Below are 24716 nucleotides of genomic sequence, written 5' to 3'. Positions count from 1 at the left end.
CCTAATTGGAAATTAATGCAACTGTTGTCTTATTAATCACACAAGATTTCAAAATAAAAATATTTCAGAAGCAGCAGGAAAAGGTGAGTGATGGCACCAATATCTGGAGTTTGGTTTTGTTTCAAAGAAGCATTTGAACTCCTAGTCACCCAGCAGGACCGTTCCTACAGTTAGAGAAATACAGAATAGTAGACATATTTTGCTTTACTTCTTCACACTTCGTACAAAGTCAAGGTCCCTTTTTTTAAAGCCCTGAAGAATTGGACAGGCCATAATGGACCTTTTTACAGCACTAGGCTTTGCTCTGCAGCTCTTCACACTGTAAATCTCCTTTCCAGGAGATTGCCTTGGAAATATTCTTCAAAAATGGTTACTCCAGATTTCTTGTCTTCCACGACAGCGACCGAAATAAGATATTTAAAAGGTAATGACTATCTCATAATAACATGGGAATACCCAAGTGATGCTCCTGGTCTACCACCCCTATTTATCCTGGCCTAAAGTGTCTGTGTTGTGTTGCCGCAGCAGCTTTATTTTCAATTTCAGCTCCTTGGGCTTTAATGGGTTACACTTAAGCTATGAAATTTTCCTTTTGCTGACCTGTGAATTCGTTGCAGCATTAAACAGCCACTGATTTATCAAGGGATCTAATCCATGTGTAGGACTTTTCTAGCACCCAGTGGTGTGTTGTGTGACCCTGCATCCCAGGAAACTGCAGTTGTAGCTGTGCTCCTTCCTCCCACTGAGATGAGAGCCACCTCCACCTCACTTCACAGTAGTGGATAAAAGAAGATTTCTTCCTGCTTTTTCCAACACACAAAGTGTCATTAGATTCTTCAGGAATAAAATATTTTTGCCTCTCTGACACTATCTTTGGTGTGGAGTTAACTTTTAGCAATGGCATTTTTATTTAAAAAAGATTTCTTCCTATATGCTTGTCTTGTTAAATGGAACTTGAATGTAAGACTATGGAGTGATTAATTTGCACTTTATTTTCTTGCATGTTTTTTCTGCTGTAGTTCTAACCATCATATCAGGATTACATTCACTGGCCTTTACACAGGAGAAACACTTCAATACTAGTATTTCTCCTGTGGTAAATGTTTCAGCCTGAACTGAGGATTGGTACCATTAATTTCTAAACAATCACAGCAATTCCTTTCACTCCTGAAATCTCTGAACACTTCCTATAGGAGTATTGCATAAAAAATTCAATGCAGATTTATTTAATCTTCCTTTCCAAATTGGCTGCATAGTGCGACTACTTAGAATCACAGGTCCAGCTGCTTTGTTTAGTCTTTATCTTTGCTGTCTTTGAGCTCTGACAAGTATCTCTTGGGGGAATCTTTCAAAGGCAGTTCAACATGAGGTTTTGATCTTCAGATGAAGGTCACAAAATCTATGTATTCCAAGGGTATAGTTTGTCTGACATCATAAAACCCACAGCGAATATAAAGAGGAATGGCTGAGATGTGGGTTGGTATTCCTTTCTGCCATTTTTCCTAAATAAATGTCTGAGTGGGTTCTTATTCTCTGGCTTTAACAGCCCCTTAAATCACCTGATGATAAGTCCATAGCCCTATATATAAATTCAAAGTCCTGTTTGGGAAAGAAACTGCTTTTATCCAGCCCACAGGTAACTCCTTAATACTAGATGTATACTTTTGCTGTGTTGTCTTACAGCTTTATTCTAGGTTAGAGTCTCAGTGAAATGCTGTGGCATCGTTCAGGAAGAAAGTTGTTGTTGAGGACATGATATTAGTTATATACATATGTAATGTATCCTAATAACCATTTACATAAATATAATGTGACCTTTCATATCTCTCCTATAGATTTTGCTCTTTCCAGCCTGCTTTGAAGTCAAAGGGGATAACAGAAGAGTCCCTGAATATAAGGTAAATCATAGGAAACACTGGATTTCTGTAGATAAGTACAATTGTTTGAATAAGTTGTATTTTAAAGCAAAGGATACAGAAACTTATCTATTTGTGTCCCCTATTTTAAAGATCCAAAGATGTTGCTAGAGCTCCAAAAAGCATTCTAGCATATATCATCCACACTATGGAGACATGAAGATAGTGTTGAGTAGGTGATCATGCACAGTTGATTGATAATTATTATCTCCTTAATATTACTTTATTGGTAAACTCTACACGGATGGTAACTGTGGGAAGAGACAGTCAGTGAGATGAGGTTAGAGCTAATCCATAATGCTTCTGCATAATGACCTCTTCATTGTGTGCTTAGGGCAGACAGTGATAGATGTACACATGGATCTTTTGGTGTGTTATATTAGCTGTACAGTGGAGATTCAGACTTGTCCCTCAGATTTACCACTGCAGGAAAAAATAGGTTTTCTCCTAGTGGCAGGTGATTGAGAGCACGTTTCATGCTGACCATGAGTTACTTGCATACCTGTAATTTTTCTCAATTTTGGTATCTGAGGAACACAACCCTAAGTACCTAATTGGTTTCCTCTGAAATAATCACCTGAGGCTGAAATACTGTTGCGACCTAAGGGGCAGATTGCTCCTGTGAGCTGTTGTGGCCTGTGTCAGCTGTGTTCTTTAATTCAGTCTACCTGTTGTAGATCATTACCTATCTTATAAGTGAGGATTTTCATCCAGTCATCAATGGGCAAAAAGTATCAGTGCAATCTGCAGCCAGCTCTGGCTAGAGCCTAACCTATGCCAGAGGGAATGGTTGACTCTGTGGAGCATGGTGTCTGTTCTGTGTGGAGTACACAGTAACTCACCCTAGGGCTTCCTTTCGCTGTGCTTCCTGGGTGCTCAACTGGTGTGAATATCTTGAGATAAGAAGCACTACAGCATTAGGAACTTTGGGCATTAACTGGGCTTGTGGTTGTTGTGGGAAGCCCTTGATTCATGTTTAATCTCAGAGATTGAGGCAAGCTGCAAATCTAGGTCTAAAGTAGCCTATCCTGAATCCCATAAGGCTCAATCTTCAGTTTTACTCCATTAGCTGAGAGAAGACCCTGTTACTTACTCCAAGAACGTAGGAGAGCTTTGGCAGAGCTTTGGCTGGACCATGTTAGAGAATGAACTGAAACAAACATAAAATAGTACCACTGCGTAAGTAATGATCCCAGAAAAGTTGTGCTTAAGTGGAAAGCTAGTGAAAATAACTTTAGGAGGTGTGCTTCACTTTACCAAGCTCCAGGCAGAACTGAAGGACTGAGGACATGATGAGTTTACTTTTCCCTTGTTTGAATTTTGGAGCTGCTTCTGAGTTAGAAAATTTCAAAAGCAGCATATAGGGTTCTGTCCCCATCTAGGAGTGCAATGGCCATCTTCCACAGCATCCAAGTTTTATCTGCCCTACCTGAGACAGGGAGGAAGGCCTGATTTGGCTCTTTGTCCAGACACACTATTAATAATTGCACAGTTGAAGCATAGAAAGAAGAAATTACTAGTTTGATGCATCACATGACATTGAGGTAATAGCATTTCTGGGAAACCCCATATAGTTTTTTCCACCTAGTCCATAGGAAATACACAAGAGTTCCAACTCCCAGACTCCACTGTAGTAATTTAAAAAATAAAGTGCTCCTGGCACTTTATCGCTCATTTCAATATACTTAAATGTTTGCCGTCACCACAGGTTATTACGGTCACTGCCAGCACTACTTCTTGTGTCATGCTTGACTGCCTTTATAATCTACTCATTGCTTGTACCTGTATATTGCTGTTTGCAGGCTCTCAGCAATCTCTGCCCTAGGGATGCGATGTGAGCAAGTGAATGTGTGTGCTCAGGTGCACACAAGCATATGAACATGTGAATGGAAAGCTAAAAGTAGTGTGAGAACACCAGACCTGACTTCATCAATTCACAAACTGATTCTTGGATCATGGAAGATGATGACTCTTCTTAATCACTTTAGTCACTGCCTAAGTGATAAAGCTGGGACTCCAGAAAGAAACCTTTTCCCTACCCCTTCTCCCTTCTGCAGCTTCCTTGGAGGGATACTCAGAGGCAGACAAAACACAATTGAGTATGGGCAGTGGTGCTGATTGTACTGTGCAACTTGGAGATTGCTGCACCTAGGTATAGCACCCAAAATCCCAAAGAACTTGCTTATGCAAAGTTTGGCCCCTTGATGGCAAAATAGGATCATGGGTTGTCTATCTTTAAGCATTGTGTTTGCACTGCTTAGTTATTCCTGAGCATAACATTTGTAGCTGCTGCCTCTGAATTGGAACAGCCTCACAGTTCTGACACTGACAGTGCCTGTCTGGGACTCTCTGAGAGCTTGGTGGCAGCCACCAGCAGCAGAAGGTTCCCAGGTCTGTGCCTTTTCCTCCAAACTGTATTTACTGAGACTAGAGTAACTGTTTCTCACCCTATGAAAATGAACACAACTAATGTCTGGGGCTTAGTGGTGGGAATAGATTTACTAGAAAAACCTTTCTTTTAAAAGATCCCTTCACTGGACACATGCACAAACAAAAGACCCCAAAAACACCCAAACATGGAGAACATGTTGTAGCAACAGGCCCAGATCAAAATAGCCCTTCCCAAATATACATCTGTTTTAGTTGTTTTGGTTTTCAGTTTAGAGACCACAGAGATCAGCTTCTAAAACAGAGCAGAGCTTTAAAGAAGAAGAGCAGGAAAACAGAAGAAGAGGGAGGTCAGCTTTATTTTTTTTCTTTCTTTTTTGGACTGGACTTCATAGCATATGATATGTGCAGTGCCTTGGTGTATTTCAAGGATCTGTGCTTCTTACTCTCCATTCTTCTTGATTATCCTTTGCAGAGGAATTGGGTGTAAGGAGTGAAGGGAAACTTAGCTCCTTGGAGGAGCTAGGTGTCATGTCCTCCAGCTTGTGCAGCTCATCCCTCTCACCCTTACACTTCTTCAGGCAGGAAGAGCATAGGTCTTTCTCTTCTACTAAGTGAAGTGTTTCTATGCGTTTAATGGTGTCAATCTCCTCCTCTGGCTTTTCTAACTCTCGTAAAGGGTTTCTTTTTACATTCATTCTCTCAATCTTGGGGAGATTTTTCACACTCTTTGGTATGGTGGTCAAGACGTTGTCAAAGAGACCTAGATCAACGAGTTCCCTCAGGGCCCCAAGAGTGGTGGGAACAGTCTCAAGACAGTTCAAGCCAAGGTTAAGAGTCTTGAGGTTCTTGAGAAGGTTCAACTCCTCTGGCAGACTTTCCGTGGTCAACTTGTTGTTGCATATATTCAGGAAAGTAAGGTTCTGAAGTGAGCCTATTTCCTTGGGCAGCTCATCAAGCTGATTACTATGCAGGTCCAACCAGAGCAGGTTCTGGAACTTTTCAATGGTGTTTGGAATCTTTCTCAACATGTTTCTGCTCAAATCAAGTTCGTCCACATCACCAGCCAGTTCCAGAATGCATTTGGGGAAGGTGGCGATGCCCATTTTGCTTAAGTCAAGACGGCGCCTTCCACTAAAACTTACCCGGATTGAATTTTTGGCCATCTTCAAGGTGATCCTTTTCCCTTGTGGACCTTTTGCTTTCCCCTTGGCCATGTCTCCACCAAGAGATAGACAGACACACCAGACTCTGTGGATAAAATGTGGAAACTCCAATAAAGCCTTTGAAAGCCATGGCCGTTAATCACACAGTTATAAATTAATGTTACCATTAGATTCTTCAGAAGTCTTTTTTTTTTTTTGAGATGAAGACTTTTCAACCCTGAAGCTACAACTCTGAAAGTTCTTCCTGAAAGTATTTTGAGTAGGTGAAACTCTGATAATACACAATATGATTTTATTGCAATGTAATACCTATATTGCATTACAGGGTGAAATTACAAGTGGGAGACATTTGCTGTCTTTCATCCCTAAATACTGATTTAAGCCGAGGATGATGTGAAACAAAATGAAATGTGTTATTATCCATTGGCCATTTGAGGACTGAAGCAAAATGTAACGTAGGTCTCAATCCAGTCCTTAGGGACTGCATTAAAAGAAGCTGTCCAAAATTGTCTCGTTCTACCAGATAAACAGTTGCCTTCTTTACAGGCCTGGCATCTGCTAACAGGTTGGTTAAATGTCCTGTTTAATGGACCTAAGATTTGGGCTCTGGATGCTATTGAAAGATTAAGTGTTTAAAGGAAATTATTATGAGTCTTTTTTTAACCTAGTGTGCTCCCAGATTTGCCAGCACTGTTGGCAATTGATACATCACCTGCAGGGCAGACTGCAACAGGGATTGGTGTCAAGTGCTGCCTAATGACATGTTAAACCAGGCCTTGCTAAGTGTCTCCTCTGGGTACTCCAATCTTGTCTTTTCATCTGTGCTGTAGGATAGATGGTCTCCCACTGCGAAGGTGCTCTGCCCTCAGAAAAATGCATGTAGGTGTTCTACTCAGACTTTTGACTCATACTGATGCTCAGCATGTGTTACGTGCTTTGTTGAATTGAGGCCTGTAAGAACAGTCCACTTAGTCTCAGGTTTGGTGAACTCTCTCTAATTGAAGATCATCAAATACAGCTACTAATTATAGTTAGTGACAAAGGAAATATGCTGATTCCCTGGAAATGGATGACAATGTCCCTCTCAGCCAGAGTTCAGAGATGTGAGCATGGGTTACAGCTGGCTAACCTCAGGATGGTTTGGGTGCTCTGGCATTTAATTGTGGAGAGTCAAATTGAAGCTTTGATGAATGATTGTTTGGGACAAAATATGGATTTGTCTACAATACATTTCCCTATTAGAAAGGCTTCATTACAAACCCTTCAGGCTTTTTGGCTACTCATTAATCATGTCCGAATACGTGAAGGGGAAGCTCAGGCTACAGCTAAGGCGTTTCAGCTCCTTTTCAATTACATGCCACAGCCCAAAATAATGCAAAAGCAGGGGGAATCTCTCCCAGCTACTACCCACACTCCCAAGAGCTCAGTAATGAGGCAGATGCTTCAGAAAGTACAGGAAGCAGCACACTGGATTCAGTCTTGCCCTGAGGGTATGCTCCAAAATAGAATCTTTGTTATTTTATATAAAAATATTTAAACACAGTTAAATCTTTCTGTGTGTCACTCCCATGTTTCTGTCTCTCACCAGTACTTACAGGGCGATATTACCATTATATCTGAAGGCCTCTTACTCTTTGCTGTATTTAATCCTGCAGTGCCCAAAGGGCAATATCAGTGCTATTCTTTCCGCAGTGTGGACTGGTAACTGAAGCAAAGTACTCTACAGTGTAAGTAAAGTACTCTCTCCACCTTTGTTGATGTTAGCTTAAATAATTTGCCCAGGACTGAGTAGGAAGTTCTGGAGATTAAAATAGCAGGGTTTTCTAATCACAGCTCACTCATTTTAAGGATTTTATGCAATATTCTTGTTGTCAATTCTGTGAAGATAAAATTCAGCTGTGTAGGAGATGCCGGAGCCTGGTGCTGGTACAGGACACCCTGAGTCCTTTCTGGTGCACAGAGGGTGACTACCATGCCTCAGAAAAAGATCTGTAGGGCAGCTTCCTTATGTGTTGGCTCGATGGAAGGAGACTTTCTGCTTCCTGTTAATTGGTGTGAACCAGGTGACTTTTAGGTCCAACTTTTTCTTTTTTAGAATTTTGTGTTGGATGAGTTGATCAGAACATTCAGTGCATTTGTATGCTTTTAATACATTAAATGGGAGTTTCAAGGAAAGATATGTATTTTTCCTAATTTCAAATTATAATTTCTTTTAAATGCTTTTTAAAACATCTTTAAAACTCTTGGAAATAAAACATTTCCTTTAGTTCCTAGTAATTTTTTATATTATTTTTCATTTAAAATCCAAGAGGGGAACATTGAGCCAAACCAATTTCCTTTCTTATTTTTTAAAAAAAAAACAGCGAGGTAAAAAATCAGTTAGTTCTGCCGCTGTTCTGGTAATGCTGGTTCCCAGCGCTGGTGTCCCTCTGCGCTGTGCATGCCTGGCAGCACTAGAGGGAGCCTGGCGTACAAGATTGAGTGCGGGAGGCTTGGCAGTAGTAACCCTACAGTTTAACCTCTTGGGTTTGGATATTTCTCTGTCAATAACCCCTTCCAACCTGTTACAAAGTTTGAACCTGGACCTTTCAGATTTTTAAGAGGTTTCTCTTCACCCTGCCTCCTATAGTTGGATTTTTTAAAATCCTACTGTGAACCTCTAAGATGCACTGATTAGGATGACCTAAGTCCTTAGGAACTGTTATAAGGTCTCACTAAAGAGGATCTTGACAAGAAAACCCTTTCCCCTTCTATCCACACTTGGCAAAATCTTTGGTCTGGATTGGGGTTTTGAAAGCTGAGAGCTAACCCCAGTGCTTTAGGAGCATTTCATAGGCCCAGAGCTATGAGGCTGACCTAATACAGAAATTAATATAAAATGTATGTCAAGGACATCATGCTGTCTGTGGTAGTGTCACTGGGAGCTGCAGGGATGGAACAGACTTTTAGCATCAGGACCAAGACTGTCAGTGTCTCTCTGAGGCAAGGAAGGATAGAGGATTACTCCTTATCTGCATTTAAGCACTTGCACAGAGGTCAGTCATGACCCACTGTATCTTAGGTCTGTCCTAAGAAGGAGATCTAATCCTAGAAGAATGCATATTTCCTCTGACTTTCCCCTTGGAAGTCTGCACAGTGCAGAGCAGGCCTGCCAAGCCTAGCAGAGCTAGACATGCCCTGCACCTCTCTGGGGGTAGGCAGGCAGTGTGGTAACATGCTGATTCACCCATGGAATACTTCTATGGAAATACTTTTACATAAAGCTTAAAACCAGCATTTGTACAGCAAATGATTTGGCATGAAGCCAAGCAGTTACACTTTGGGTGGGTTGTTATTTCCCTGCTTACAAATCTGTTATCGTTTCTTGTTGTTGGATACGATCTGTTGGGGAAGAGAGATTAATTCACTGAGTATCTTAAATGCAGTCTCTTGCTAAAAGGCAGGTTTAGACTAAATCCTGTCATGAGCAAATAGTTCAAGAGAGGTTCCCTTCCTTGGTTTTCCTACTTTTATAGACCACTTCAGAGCCACCATACTATCACACACTGCAAGCTCACTTGCAAAACCAAAGCCCACCAAGGATAAACAAAAACATTGTTTCATCTTAAGAATTCTACCAGACTGCCCCCCTGCATAAGATCTTACCAGCTAGTTGCTAGAAAGGCCTAGAAGGCAAGGTACAGATGTCACAAGCTGCTTGTTTTTTCTCAGTTGTGTGGGCTGAGCCTTCATAGTCTGTTACTGTGCAGTTGTCCTCTGTCTGCTCTTCTTTGAGTTATGAATTAGTCTTTAAGTCTGTAAATAAACCCGTGAGCAGGAAACACAGGACAGTTTCCTTTCCACAGTCCTGCCAATTCTGAATTGCACTTTCTTGACAGAAAATGGCAACTCTTCAAGAAACTTGTGTGTGTGGAGGGAATAGGAGTGGCAAAAGGACTTCCCTCACTGCGGGGTCTTGCTATTCAGTGCTCCTTCCGCAACCCGTGAAACTTTTGTTACTAAGCAACAGGAGTGTTACGCCCTTGGAGATCATCAGCATAATGGTTGGTTCCAGAATGGAAGTTCGAGCTGGAGGGGGAAGAACTGAATAGCATGCAGTGCCTGGAAATGTTAGATTTCAAATTATGCAGAAAGAAAAAGCATCTGGAGCTCATTAGAAGCTGTTAGTCAGCTTCTAACGTTCCTTAACTGTCAGTTTTAGTCTTTGGCTATTTCATTTTACTTGGCTGTAACACGGTGATAGATACTTGTATGTGTGTGTTAAAACTCACAATGCTTGTGATACCATCCTTAGCACATGCCAAATTGGATAGATGTGGACAAAGGACAGAAGGCTCATTCAGTGGTACGGCAGGGAGGATATCAGCTGCACTTTATATTCATTTATCTGCGACCCTTCAACGGTGCAGTTGGTAGAATTTCCCTCTGAAGCATGTGAATTTATTAAAATTTGTCTATATGACTGAGGTTACTGAGCTAAAGTTTTTATCAGCTAGTTGCAGTAATTTCAAAATAGTATTTGGAAAAAAAGAAGTAGCTGAGTGGTTTATTTATGTATTATTTGCAGGACATGCAATATTGAGGCCTCTCTCTTGCTGATAATTGGTCCGGGATATTATTGGCATAAAGAAGCTTATAATGTTGACATGCTTGTCTGATTCCAGGGTTGGAGATTGCATTCTACTTACCTCAGCAAATAAACAGAATGTACTGGATGTGTTTCTTCACGACCCGAAGTGTGCTTGACCACAGCATTTCCACACTGGAAATGTTCTCCCCTTGGTTTAGGCACTGTGAACGCACATGGTGCAGAGTTCTGTAAATGAGGAAGATACCTTTCTCCTTTCATAGCCCCTTAAAGGAGCCCTAGTTGAATATGACATTTATTTATAAGTTTTGTGTTATATCTCAATTCTTTGAGCACAGGTTAAGAATACCCAGAAGGTGGACTGCTACAGTCAAAGAAGAAGGACATTGTACCTTTATTCTAAAGTGATCTAACCTAACACTTAGGTTGGAGTTTGAGAGAGACTTGACTGTTTCACAGGGAAGACTGATATTCCTTTTGAAGTCTTCTATTCTTTTTTTTAATAGTAGGACTTGGCCCTAAGTTGTGGCTTAACAGGAAGGGAATTTTCCTTACAATGTTTTTGGTAATTGCAAAGACTCCTTAAGAAAAGTGGTTTTAGGAGAGCCTTTGCACTGTTTTCCAGACTTTAAGAAGTCTGGGGGATGGAAGAAAAAAAGAAAATGGAAGCAGCTTTGTGAAGTCTAAGAACCTATTAAGTTTATTGGAATTTTAGTATTAATTTCAGTGGGGGCAAAATCTTATCCTTTGAGATTATCTCATCTGCAATGAATCTCCAAATGGATTGAGGTCCACCTGTCTCTAGCAAATGGAGAGCACTGGCTATCACAAGAGTGAGATCATAGTCTGATGTTAATGGAAGAGGGATTAATAAATCACTCATGTATAGTATAGCCAAAGGTGGATCATCATTAGTACACATTGTGCTTAGATTCTGCCATGTCTGGTGCCCTACAAATGCCTTATAAATTAAGATATAGATAGATATCTAGGTACTTCTCTTGACTTCAGATAATTACACCCCCCTCTGGAAGTTTAGTTATTTAAACTTACAAAGCAATTCTCTTGTTTCTTTTACAAACTAACCTTTGAATATTTATTTATTTATTTACTTTTAAATGCACTTACTGAGGTTGGATAGCTGACGTTGATCTACACTGAGCTTTTGCTGTGCTGTCTAGAGAGGTGTTGGCTGAAGAAATGCTAATTGATTATCAAGGAGAAGGCAGAAATAGGCTTGAGCTGCCTGTAATACAGTTCATGTTCTGAGCTCCTGAGTCAACAAAGTAGAATGCAGAATTCCACATCTCTGGAGACTTGGAGGGAGCATCCTGCCAGGTCCTCTGAGACTTGGAAGGATGGCTTTTACAGGGGAGTGACTACATTTAGCCTTGCTTATTTTCATGATGTGATGAACTTGTCAACCTCTTTGAGTTATGTAGTGGCTTCCAAAGTCAGCACAGAGGATTATTTTGACCCTTGTAGAGTCCTTATTAGCTCTTTAGGGCTTGTGACAAGCAGAGCAAGTGTTTCACTAGAGGGTCATGGCACCCATAAGTCAACATATGTATATTTGCATAACATACACACAGACTGGCACAGTTTAGTCCTGTGTATAACATTTTGTAATGTTCTCCCCTGATTTCTAACTCAACCAAAAATCTAAAATAAACATGGGCAGTTTTAGTGAGTCTACCCCCATGGAAAGGGAAGAACTTAACTTGATCTTTCTGCAACAAACACCCTAATCCAACCACATTCCAAATAATCCCAGGAATCCTGATCCTGTTCCATCCCTTTGAGATACTCTCTATGAGTTCCAAATGTCTCTTGGAGGCCTTATAAAGGCCACTGGGACAAAGCTCTGTGAAATCTACATACAGTGTGAGAGGGCTGAATTTTAAAGGATAAGTGCTCGATAACTGTTTTGTGTTTTGGAATTCCCCCATTCTTGGGCCACGTGTTGCTCAAACTAGGGGTGCAAAACCACCATAACTCTACCCTAGTCAATGGAATTTCTTCTGATTTACATTGTGTAAATTAGACTATTATATAATCTATTAATGTTTTTGGACAAAGAGTGAAGATCTTATTTTTCTGTATTGGACCTCTACACCTTTCTGTGTTGCCTGTTTTCCATAAAACTATAACCTGTCATTGTTAGTTTCATCTGCTTAGGAGAACTAAACAAAGCTTAGGAATTATAAACCATGTGCTAGAATTTGTCCTGGGTTTCATGTTTGTTCATGCAAAATCCTTCTCTCAGATACACACTTTTCTCTGAAGAGAGTGCCTAAGCAAGGAATAAAATAATGTGTTGAGAAAACCATAGTGTTTTTTCTTTATGTACACTATTAACTGGTCCAGGATTGAATAGGCAGTAAAATAATGATTCATAAGCATGAGAGGTGGTTTACAAGAATTTACTACTGCAAATCCAATAAAAGTGTAATGATCATAGACTTTTCCAATGTTTTATTTAGATCTTTGAAGGTACTTTAAGCCTTCCTTTGTGGATTTCTAATGTGTCCAATACAGAGCACAAGAGTGTGAAATAGCAGTTAGTTGTTCCTGTAGCAGTTTTAAAATCTATGACTGAACTTATTTCCTTACAATTCATGAATTTAATAGTCCTGACTCTGAGGTGGCACCTTAGAATTTGTTTAAACTATTACACTCAAAGGAAAAAGCCTCTCTTGCCACCAGTATCATGTCATGTCAGTAATCCTGTTTACTTTGGAAGATTAAAAGTGTCTTTAATCCATGTACTGGTTTGGGCTGGAGTAGAGGTAATTTTCTTCATAATAGAAGAAAATTGCATTTGAATTTGTGCTGGAAACAGTGTTGCTAATTCAGGGATGTTTTAGTTATTGCTGAGCAGCACTTACACAGAGTTAAGGCCTGTTCTATTCCTCGTACTGTCCCACCAGTGAGGAGGTTTGGGACACACAAGAAGCTGGGAGGGAACACAGCCAGGACAGCTGATCCCAAATGGCCAAAGGGATATTCCATACCATGCTACGTCATACTCAGCATATAAAGCTGAGGGAAGAAGAAGGAGGCAGAGACATTCCAAGTGATTTGGAGTGATGGCGTTTGTCTTAAGTCATTGTTATACGTGATGGCGCCCTGCTTCCCTGGAGATGGCTCAATGCCTGCTCACGGGAAGTACTGAATTAATTCCTCATTTTGCTTTGCTTGCATGCACAGCTTTTGCTTTATCTGTTAAACTGCCTTAACCCATAAGTTTTCTCACTTTTATGGTTTCCCCTGTTCCTATGTGGGGAGAGTAAGTGGCTGTGTGAGACTTATTTGCCACCTGGGGTTAAACCACAATAATCGAAAAGCTGTCACTTGTCTTGGTTTGGTCTCTGGGAACTGACAAGAGCAAATCCACGGCCTTCAGATACTGATGCACCTTCTGGTTCAGTGCAGTTGGAATGTGACTTTTGTTTCCTCAGAACCTTTGACTCTTCCTTACTTTCAAGTGAATTCCCTGTTTAGAATCTGCCTTCAGTTGATCTGGGGTTTTTTATTTAGAGTTTTCATAAAAAGTTGCATTTTGAGAACGAAAAGGTGGAAAATATATATTTAGTCTTATTAGTGCAAGAAATATTAAAATGACAATCCAATTTTTAAGAACTACATTAGTTTCAAAGTGCTTTGTGAAACAAGAATGTCTTTGATATGGAGACTGAGGGACTTCTATTTTCAAGCCTGTATTTTCTGAACACTTCAGAAAAGCATGAACTTTTGAAACTAACGCTTCAGAATAGAAACAGACAGCCTTAATGGTACCTGTCATTAGCACTCTAGCTCTACAATTGCATGAGACTGGCAGGACAGACTGATTAGCCCTGTGGCTTAACTCAGAACAGCTGAGGAGGTTGCTGTTCAGAGCTACCTCTGCTGCAGGAGCATCTTCTCTGCCTGTGACTCATCTTCTGAATTCTTGTAACTTACCATGTGGCATCACTACTGCACTTTGCAGCAATATCGTAAGGCAAACAGAATTCATCCTTGGCCCCACAATCCTAATTTCTTCTTTTTTTTTTTTTAATTAAATATCATACTGTAAGTGGCACTTCATTCAGAAGCCAACTGGCGAGTAGCTTAGGTACAGTCAGCATGTCAAAGGTAGAGTGACATGTGTCAAAGGTACCTAAAGCTGATCCCTGCTCGTCAGGCAGAGCCTTCCTTCCAAATGAAAGCAGTAATGGAAATTTGTATTGTGCTAACCTAATCAATGACACTGATTTTGGAATCATTTGGTCAATGATGAAACCTCAACATTGGTGTTGGTATTCTCCCGTTTTTGTAGGATGAGAGCAGGGGGCACAGGGAGCACAGATGTTAATGTGTTGACTTTCTCTTACTGTTCTGAAGCAGGCTGTTTCAGTCAAATGTTTGTTCCATACAGGAAACACTCAGGAGGAGAAAAGACAATGCTCCAGAAGTGGCAGGTAAGCTAAATCTTGGCTGCACATGATTAAGCAAAGAATTTCAGCACCTCTCTGTGTGTCTGCACACAAATATGTGTGTGTGTGTGTGCGTGTGTGCGTGTATGTATGTACCTCAAGGCCTAAGCTGTTCACTCACTGCTGGAGGTGAGGTTGCTGGCAAGAAGAGCACAGTATTTACATCTGGTTATTGCAGAGATTTTGATCCTCCTGCTGTGAAACATACGGTGCTACTCTCTGGCAGATTAAGTGTGATTTTATGCACATTTTGAAACTGAGACCAAAGAGAGCCACCTAGTTGAATGTCTGTTCACAGACCATCTGTACATTTAAATCAATGCACCTCTCATTTTCCCATATGTTTGCTGAGCTGGGAGATGTGTTTACTTTCCTGTAGCCCTGATCTTGGTGACCCAAGACACGTGAAGAAATCCATACCTTCTTGTTTATATGTAAGACTTTGTGCAGCCTTTTCTGTACAGGCAGTTGTCCAGGGTTTTCCAATATCCAGACTGCATGCATTTGGCTCACTTTTAAATTGGGGGAAAAGTGCTCTGTTATGCAAATAGAGCATAAAAGCACTGTGTGATTACAGACAAATGCAAATGGCCTGTCTGAAGAAGAGACACAATGAGATAGGTTCTCTTGAATGGATTGCTGTGTGAGAGATATTGTGCTGATCTGAATGGCAAAGCATGATTGATTACACTATTTATGACTCTTGTCCTGGTGGACCTGGGAACCACAGGGCTCTGAGGGTGATTTTGATGCATGGTTTTCACAGGTAGAGTCTGAAGATTTTAATGGTTGTTTCCTTTCCCTGGCAGAAAAGGGAGATTAGCAACTTTGATTACCTCATGTACCTGAACACATTGGCCGGCCGCAGCTACAATGATTACATGCAGTATCCTGTGTTTCCATGGGTCCTCGCTGACTATCACTCTGAGGTCAGTGCTTGCCGCAGCATTCTGTACTTTCTATGATAGCAACTGCACAAAGGTTTGTTTAAAGATTCCATTGAAGAAGAGGGGTCTAGACCAAGGGATTAAAATTTGAGACAGTTAATTTGAACTGTACTGATTGAACTATATAGATTAGCCTTATCTTCAGGTCAGCATGCTGAGTTTGACATTCCGTCTCACAAAGGTGGATGAACATTTGTTAAATACATACCTAGTTAAGAGCAGGCTGTATCCGCTCAGCAGATAGGCGTGGACATGTTTGTGTGACCCCCAAGAAGGAGGTTCAGACAGAAAAGCCTTGTGAGTAGTTTGGAACCTGCCAGGTCCTTTTTTTGTGAAGTTCTGGAGGTGGACAAACCTGTGACCTTCTTGTATGGGTGAAACTTCCAACACAGTGTGGCGGCTATCCAGCGTCACTGAGACAGTCATGATTTCTAAGACTCAGGGATCTAAAAATCTACATATCTTCTGGTTTTGCTTTTCAGACTCTAAACCTTACGAATCCTCATACATTTCGAGACCTATCAAAGCCCATGGGAGCTCAGACTGTGGAGAGGAAACGCAAGTTCATCCAGCGCTTCAATGAAGTGGAAAAGAGTGAGGGTGAGTGTTTTAGGAGACTAACAGACAGCAGAGGCTTGAGTTCCCCTCAGGACACCCAAAGACTTTGAAGAACTGTGGCTCAGAGAAACATCATGCCAAGGAGAGCCTCTCACACTTCTGTGTACAAACTGGTTGAGAATACAAAGAGAAATGACTCCTGCAAGTACTGCCTTATGTGCCTTGTACTGCTGCATTCTGTCCTCTTCCCTTGGGCAGGAAGAGATGCTACAGCAAAAAGCCATGTTCCCTGGAAAAGACTGCATTGTTAGCTAAGCTGCACACATTAGTCTTGTTTGTTATCTAAGATGCACATTAGAAGACTGCTGCATGCAGCTTAACTAAGAGCTACTTTAAGAAAAGGAAACAGAATGGTGAGGCTATTGACCTCTGGAGATCAAGAACTTTTGTGGTACTATTGGGGAAAGGAATGATGTTGAACGTTAAAGGCCTTGTTTTCCAGAAAATTAAATGTGGGAGGCAAAAAATGAACGTACCTCAGTAGTTACTGTGCACATTCATTGCAAATGCAAGGTGTGCTTTTGCTGATAGACCTTTGAACACACCTGCTTAAAAGACCTCTTCCCTATTTAGTCGTGCTGTGATAATTGGATGCTATGGGCTTGAAATTGTGGTATTTTGCACTGGAATCTCATTTTTGTGAAATTTCCAGGAGACCTATCAGTCCAGTGCCATTACTGTACTCACTATTCATCAGCAATTATAGTGGCATCTTACCTGGTCCGAATGGAGCCATTTACCCAGACCTTCTGTTCTCTGCAGGTAAGGGGGCAAGATAACTTCCCTCCCACAGCTTGTTATGAACCATATAACACATTACAGGGAAGTGGGATTAATTCTTTTGCCATTTTCTGCACTCTCTATGTGGACTCTGAGCTTACTGAAGGCTCTATGCCATGTGTCTGGAATTCAGTGAAAACACCTTAATGGGAGCATGACTTTTGTGAGAGAGAAGGATTATTTAGTCTTGTGAGAGCTGAGGCATGTAAACACCTAGACAATGTTTTATTACCTGTCTGAACATAAGCTTCTGATTTTAGAGCGGATCAGACTCTGATGGTAGGTAGTCTAAGCCCAAGTGCCCATAAAGTAATGTGGCTACAGGCAAGTACTTGGAGCACTGTGGTGGCATAAAATGCATTTCTGGGCCAGATGAGGACACACAGGTTTTGGTAAGTGAGAAATTATAGGGATCAAGGGATCAACTTACTGAGGAAGAACTGGGGCTAGACTACATCCAGCGCACCAGAAGGAATATTTTGTTTAATCTTGTTCTGAACTTGGCACTGTTTTGCAGTGCCAAGCTGATTCTCACCATGGAATTGAATTGCATGGAAATTGAATATTGTGCTTACCTTTCCCATCTGCTCAGCATACAGGGGTACTAAATTTCCTGATTGCCCCTTTCAGCAGGCAGTTGGTGATACACAAGCAAATTCACCTGGGCCGTAGCAGAGAGTTGTTACCCTCATTTCCGTAGTATGTCTTGTGTTATGGTAGGGTCTACCAGGAGGACAGATCCTCAAAAGTTTATTTTTTAAGGAGTGCCTTACTGAAATCTACCTATCCTTGTGGAGCAATATGAGGGAGATAGCTAAGCCATAACAATTCACACTCAAAGACTGCTGTATCAATAGTGAGGGATGGCTGTGTCTCCTGCAGCTTTCCAAGTGCTTTGCTATTATGCCGGTCTTTTTTTTTTCCTTGTCTTTTTTTATCTTGTCTTTTTTTTTTAATGAACTAATACAAATAAAGTGCTGTGCTAATTAAGTAATAAGCCCTATGATATCGGCTGTTACCAGCAGTAGCTGATGGGTTAGTGAACCACCTGAGGCAATGGTTACCATCACACTCTGTGAGCCATATGTTAGCTGCAGTCATGAATGACTGTGGAGCAGTTATTTCTTGTTGTAAACAACAAAGGCTGCTGTATCTCACTGGCACACTTTTCATGCATAACGAGTTTGCAGTCTGAGGAAATGCTTTGTGGCTGTGTTTATGTGTGATTAGCAGGTAACCAACAATTTTGTGAGGATAGTTATCTTCAAAGGCTGCTGAGATCTGAAGTATTCAAAATTTTGTCTGGATGTGGATCCACTGAAACTGTTAAACTTTTTCAATTCTTATTCTTTTGCTTTTATGTTGCCACGTGTTCAGCTGAACTCATTGCTGTTGTTTCCCCCAGGTGACTGGTCCTGTAGTGGCTTAGGAATTTCTAACTGTGGGATGCAGTAAAGCAAACAGCAGACCCAAGAACTGTATGAGCAAGTCAGTTGCAAGAAGAGTACACCCAAACTTAAGACCTCGGAAGGGTGCTGTATTTGGGAGCTGTGAAAACTTCTCAGCATCTTAGAAATCTGTGTTTATAACTGCAAACGGACAGTCTGAATACATGACAAGGAAATGCAATAATTTGGGTGCATCCCTTGTGAAAAATCGGTGTTGGCATAGCATCTTGTTTCTCAAGTCAAACAGTTGATTTGCACCTGACCACAGAAGAAGGCAGTGAGGAAGCATTGTCTTTAGTAAGGGGATTGTAAAGGAGAAACTTTATTACTTCACTTTTTAAGTGTATTGAGATCTGACTCTGGAGAAAAAATTGTAGGTGTTTTGCATATTGTATTGGAATGGATGAAAACCTGGCTCATCAAACAGGTATTGGATGGTACCTTCCACTTCACCTTGGTGAAGTACCTCCTGGAATTCCTTTCAGGAATTGGTCTTAGCACCACAGAAGAGCAGTAAAGGTTTCTGTGTTTAGTGTCTTTGTTAGAAAAGCATTCCAGGACCCCATGCCCTCAATAGTGAGACTTGCTTTTGATCAGCTCAGCTTTTTATCCCCTTTTATTCTTATCCCATTGTTGCATTTCAGGTATCAGATTGAGCTTTCCTGAGGTTTACCTCCCAAAAGTACTTACAGAAAATAGGGTTCTTACTCTTCATTGTGTCACTGACTCTTGAACAGTCATTTAAGCACTATCTGCAGGTAATAACTTCTCAGCATCTCTGGGCATGTGGAAAAGTCTTTGCATCTTCATAAGCACTTCTTGGAAACAGTTTGAGGTCTTAGGGTTTAAAGCACCATCAAGGTGATGCTTAGTTTTATGAATGTGTGAAGTTCTACCATCTCTCTAGGGATAACTGTGCCTAGTTGCTTTGTATATACCATGCTGGACTCTAGTTTTAAAAAGCATATTTTTCCAGTATTTCTGATGGCAGTAAGGCCTCTACTGAAAGGAAATAAAACAGAGACATACTGTGTCTAGCTGTAGAAAAGTCATAAGAGTTTGTTGTCTTGCAATCTAAAAGCATAAAGCAATTCTTGATTCTCTTTTTCTCTTTCAGTGCAGTTTTTGCATTCATAGAGAGAGAAAACTCATTAATTCTGATATAAATATATGCAAATAAATTTATTAATATAGGAAATGGGAAAATCAGTTATTGCTTCCTTTATAAATAATACAGGCTTAAGTTTTAAAGATATTACTTTTCCCTAAAATGAATTAGACAGCCAGGGAAAAAATCACATTTTTTCGTGGTGGTAATATCTTTAACCAGATTTGTCGCGCTAACAACATTTCCTATGTATATATTATTTTTATTTAATACAGGTAATCTTTTTATTACAAATCATATTGTTTCTCAGGAGATTACGACCAGCTCTCATAAAAGCTGCAAAAAAAGATGAAAAAGCATCAATCACCACCAGACACAGCACACTGTGTGCAGATTAAATATACAAAGCCCTTTAATATGCTTCAATGAGATACTTGTTAGCTGTTGATTTATTTATAGTCCTCTTTCTACTCTGTTTTAATTTCAATTTGAATTTGACTCCAAGGGTCCCTGCCTAATAATGATCAAGAACAAGATGACCTTGTGCATCAGATTAACTCCAGATAGGCTTGCTCATGTGATTAGTCACTTCTTCAGTTCGTCCCTTGCGTGGATGTGGGAAGGCTTCACAATTGTCAGGGGTATAAGGAAGAAGGACAAGAAGCTAAAACAGAGCTATGCTGTCATTTATACATGAGGCTGGACCAGAAGGCTGGTCAGAATTCACCTCAGGGAAATAGGGATAGGGTCTTTCCATCTGGACTATGTGCTGGGTTTTGGTGTGAGTCTATCTCAAAAGACAAGCAAGGAATGTGGCTTCACTGATTGGGATTTATTGACTTCTGTCTTTCGATAGCTTACTATGAGGGTATTGTCTCCCTAACAAAAGGTATGGCAAAAGTTACTTCTTGATTTGCAGTTCCCAGACTAAGCAGAGTTTGTAGATCCAAAGGAGTTGCAACCTAAGTGTGCGAGTACTCAGGGGAACCAGAAGGGCAGTGGTTCTCACCATCAGAACTGCTGCTCAAGGTTCATCTGGTCCATGGGAGTGGGATGCCATCCTCACAGCATGAGGGTGCTTAATTGTTGTTTTCCTATTTAATGGATTATAAGTCAAAACTTCAGCTGATTGTTATTGTGCAGAAGTACAACATCCTTCTCAACTGGCACATGCAACAGTCTACAGGTAAAGAGAAAACTAAACAAAAGTTTTCCCAAGAGGTCAGCCATAGACAGAACCTGTCTGCATCTCATATTAACAGATTGACTCTTGCACCATGTCTATGTTTTAGTGTCTTCATTATGCAATCCTACTGGCTTATTCTTTTTGCCTAGTGAAGCAGCTTTGAGGATTGAATGGCTGAGGATAAGCAATTATTCAAAAATTTTCACTGTACTGCAGAACTGTTTAAAGATACTTGTTCTATCTCTGACAATCGCTCTTGAGCATGTAGCGTTATGTCCTATGACATATAATCCAAATTAGTTGACCCCAGTGAGAAGTATCTGTATTGTCCTGGGAGCGCTGCTGCCAGCACCTGAGCTAGATATTGAGAAGCAGTTTTGTTGTATTACTTTAATACAGTTAAAAGTCAGCTTTTCTTGTAGAACAGTTTGGTGTTTCTGACAAACTCAGATGATTCCAAAAACTGATTTCTATTTTTTTCCATTACTGTAGAAATTTTATGTTCAAATATGTGAAAGTGAACCTGGATTTTCACAAATGTATACAGTATCTGAAATCCTATTAGGAAATCCTGTAGGAAATATGGTTCCATTGTAAGGCATGTTCCCTTCCTTCAGTAAGTGAAGGATTATTTTTTAATCCTTTCCTCTTGAGGCCTTAGTTCAGAATGATGTCCTGGGCTACCAAGGCTGCTTTTATCTGATGTTTGACTCTCAATAATCTAAACATGTTCAAATGCTCTCAAGAGGTGAGGTAGTTTGTTTCTCCATCCTTATGTACCAATTCAGTGTGGTTCCCAGGCATTCTTCTTTTCTTCCCCTCTTTATGCTGTCTGTCCTTCTCATAATGTATGACCCATCCCTGCAGGCTCCTGCCCACTGGGCCTTGCCTGTTTGGCTGGATCTAATGAATGTTACTTCAGTGGTAACCTTCCCCCTTCTCCAAGGTTTTTCAGAGGAGAATTGCACATAAGATTTTTCGTAACTGTTTGGGTCACAACTGAAGTGAAAACACTGAAGTTGTGTCCACTGCTTGCAAATCACTTTGGGATGGAAGGAAGTAACTGCTTTCAGAAGCATTAATAATGGGTATGCTGATATTCTCAAGCTGCCTATGATTGTTTCTTCTTGCCTCTGTGTTGTTGCAGGCTGTGCTAAGACTCCAAGCTTATGGTCTTCTCAACATACATACCTACAAATCAGGACTAATATAAGTCCTGATAATAGGACTATATATAATCCCTAATATAAGATCATAGTATACATGTCTGGGACAGATCTTGAGACATTCCCTTATCAAACATGTGATAAAGTGATCATTGCAGAATTAGCTAAGATGCTTTTTATTTAACAGAATATTCACATGGAAGTTTTTTTGTCTGTCTACATTTCACAGGGTGGAAGTTTTGATGTTGCAGACAGGATGTTTCACAGTGTCAAGAGCACGTGGGAATCAGCATCAAGGGACAACATGAGTGATGTCAGGGAACTCATCCCTGAATTCTTTTACTTGCCAGAGTTCCTAACCAATGCAAATCACTTTGAACTTGGTAAGTTCTAAAAAAGACTTAAGTGTTCCTCCCAGCATCCTGCCAAAAGAAAAGATGCAAATCATGTGTTGAGAGTTGGTCTCTGGACTATGCAGACTTTTGAGACTTTCTAGTGATGAGAGATCAATTTTTCTTAAAATAAGGCTACAAGAACACAAGCTGCTGGTATCTGAATGATGTTAGAAGAGTCAAGTTTCCAGCTCAGAAAGGAGCTAGTACTTCCTATTAGTTACTGTGCAAGGGAATTACACATTTTGTCAGACAAAAGTGGATTTTGATATAACCAATCAAGTTGTCTGCTTTTGAAAATTTGGTCTTATCATCACATCTCTGTGGCTATGAAAAATATATTAATTTGACTTTTAGAGGTGGGTCAATTATTAAAGGATGTTGGTGAAAGGTGGGGTTTTTTTAATCTGATGTGAGACCACAAGGTGATTAAAGTTTCCAAATCTTGAAAGGTTCTGCACAAATCACATGAACTTGATATATTTTCCTTGTTCTCAAGCAGCATCACAATCCCCTCTGAATGTACATTTTCTCTAGACCTTTCTGCATCAGTGATGAAGGGCCAGAAAGAATCCAGAAAAAACAGTATTCAGAAATAGGCATGGCAGTTCTGATTCACTTCACTTTACAGGACATTCACACCATTTGCAATGCAAAGCTGCTTTTTTTAGTAGGCACAGGTTGGTTAACAATTTAGGCAGAGGAAAAATACTTTAAGAATCATCCTAAATTGGTAACAGCAAAGGCAACGTAACCCATGGTATTGAGATCTAGCCGTAATTGTATTTAAGATATCAGTGAAATGAGATACACTTTAAAAAAAGAGCAGAATAGGAAAAAAAAAAGTTAGAAAACTGTTAAAAGATAAGAAAGAATTGGGGTAGTTTCATCCTGAGAGGAGGCCAAGAAACAAAGCCATCAAGACCCAGAGACTGACCTGAGTGGAATTTAATGAAGGGTCATGAAGGACACCAGAATCTTGCCAGTAGAGGGAAAATATACAGAAGATTTTACAATAGGCAAAGCTAAGAGCCAGAATCTGTTCACTGCTACACTGAAGGAAACTTGCAGTCCCAGACCTGAACCTCAATTTAGATTTGAATTCATCTACTTGTGCAACACCATGCTCTGATTTAAGAACATATGCTTACTTTCTGAAAGGAATCAGGTTGCAAAGGACTTGAGAACAAAATCCCTCTTAGTGGCTGATTTAGTAGGAATATTTGATAGTTAGACTCACAGGATTACGTATAAAAAGAAAGTTGTGCAAACAGGTTTGTCTTGTCTGCGTTTGCATTCTGTGCTAAAATGGTTTGTGCTGATGACATGCATATTTTTACTGTATTAGTGACAATTATTAGAACATCTCCTCAGTGCTTTATTACTGGATGAGACTTCCCAGAACACTGGGTCGTCAGTATTCTGTGGCACTAAATTTGATGAACTTGAAACTGCATGTGGGAAAATCACCTCAATTTCCTTTGACTTCAGTGTATTAGAAAAGCTGTTCCTATTTGCAATGTGTCTTATTCTTGTTTTTGATTCTCCCGCAGGCTGCATGCAGGATGGAACAGTGCTTGGAGATGTGCAGCTTCCTCCTTGGGCAGGTGGGGACCCCCATAAATTTATTCTACTGCACAGACAGGTGAGTGAATATAAAGATTTTTGACAAAACATTGGGTTCCACTGAAAATGAAACTCTGAAGCCCAGAGTCACAAACGAAAATGTTGGATCCAAATGCATCCTGGTTTTGTGGAGTTTGTGTCAGTTCTGCACTTTGCTTGTCTACTTGTCTCCCTAACACTTCACCTTGAATCAAGGCCAACTTTCCAGACCAGATGAGGATTATATCTAGGTTTGTGGTATGAACATATCTCAGCCCATAAGTGTAAGAGAACATAATATAATGTGCAGGCATTTATGTGCATATAGTTCCATGTTGTTGCTAACAAACTGTGTGTTTATTTAAACTATTTATCTCTATCTCTGAGTCATGTCAGAACTAAAATTATAATTTTTGGGGGGTGGAGGGGAAGGGGAAAAGGGGTAGAAACTTAATGCAATTTTCTGCCTTTAATGGAGTCAGCCTTGGCTATTTGAAAGCAAATAGCTTTAAGGTCCTGAGACTTACTGCAATTAGTTCTATCTGTTAATAGTTAGAAAGTCTTAACTTCTGTGTGATGTCATCTGCTACAAAGAAGTGAATGCAAATGCAAATCTGCATGAAGATTTTTGTATTGAACTCAGACTGCAGCTTAATATCTTGGTGCTGGTCTCTATAGTGTCCCTGCGTTATCCCATCAGATTTCCTCTGGCAATCTACATGTGTGAGTGCATACAGATTGTTGGTGTGTACCACAAATATGATGATTATATGTGTTAGCATTGGTGGAACTAAACAAACAACCCATGATTTTAAAGGCATTGCATCATCCTGGTTTGTCATATGTAGCTTCAGTTTTTGCCTCAGTGGATTCCTCTCACCAGTGCTATGCTGTCCCAGGGTCCTGCCCTTGGGATTTTGAATTTCTCAA

General features: G+C 40.3%; 2 protein-coding genes across 2 annotated transcripts in view; one reads left to right on the top strand and one right to left on the bottom strand.

Moving 5' to 3' along the window:
- The window catches only part of WDFY4 (WDFY family member 4), a 121151-nt gene that overhangs the window by 78100 nt on the left and 18335 nt on the right, over positions 1 to 24716 (top strand). Inside the window, exons 44-51 of the mRNA XM_017839592.1 lie at positions 339 to 424; positions 1836 to 1898; positions 14479 to 14521; positions 15346 to 15465; positions 15966 to 16083; positions 16754 to 16863; positions 22019 to 22172; positions 23735 to 23826. Of these exons, the coding sequence (XP_017695081.1) occupies positions 339 to 424; positions 1836 to 1898; positions 14479 to 14521; positions 15346 to 15465; positions 15966 to 16083; positions 16754 to 16863; positions 22019 to 22172; positions 23735 to 23826 (786 nt within the window). The remainder of the gene's footprint in view (positions 1 to 338; positions 425 to 1835; positions 1899 to 14478; positions 14522 to 15345; positions 15466 to 15965; positions 16084 to 16753; positions 16864 to 22018; positions 22173 to 23734; positions 23827 to 24716) is intronic.
- On the bottom strand, positions 4654 to 9637 carry LRRC18 (leucine rich repeat containing 18). The gene is made up of 2 exons (XM_017804174.1): positions 9116 to 9637; positions 4654 to 5555 (listed from the first exon to the last, which is right to left on the bottom strand). The coding sequence occupies exon 2, from the start codon at positions 5519 to 5521 to the stop codon at positions 4730 to 4732; it is 792 nt and encodes a 263-aa protein (XP_017659663.1). The 5' UTR covers positions 5522 to 5555; positions 9116 to 9637; the 3' UTR covers positions 4654 to 4729.

This window comes from Lepidothrix coronata, unplaced genomic scaffold, assembly GCF_001604755.1.
Source record: "Lepidothrix coronata isolate B3197 unplaced genomic scaffold, Lepidothrix_coronata-1.0 Scaffold8, whole genome shotgun sequence".
Lineage (NCBI taxonomy): Eukaryota > Metazoa > Chordata > Aves > Passeriformes > Pipridae > Lepidothrix > Lepidothrix coronata.
The sequence above is the reverse complement of the archived record's forward strand: the minus strand, read 5'-3'. Positions and strand labels throughout refer to the sequence as shown.

Coding starts and splice junctions, on each gene's coding strand:
- LRRC18 (XM_017804174.1), bottom strand. CDS start 5,521: ATGGCCAAGGGGAAAGCAAAAGGTCCACAAGGGAAAAGGATCACCTTG.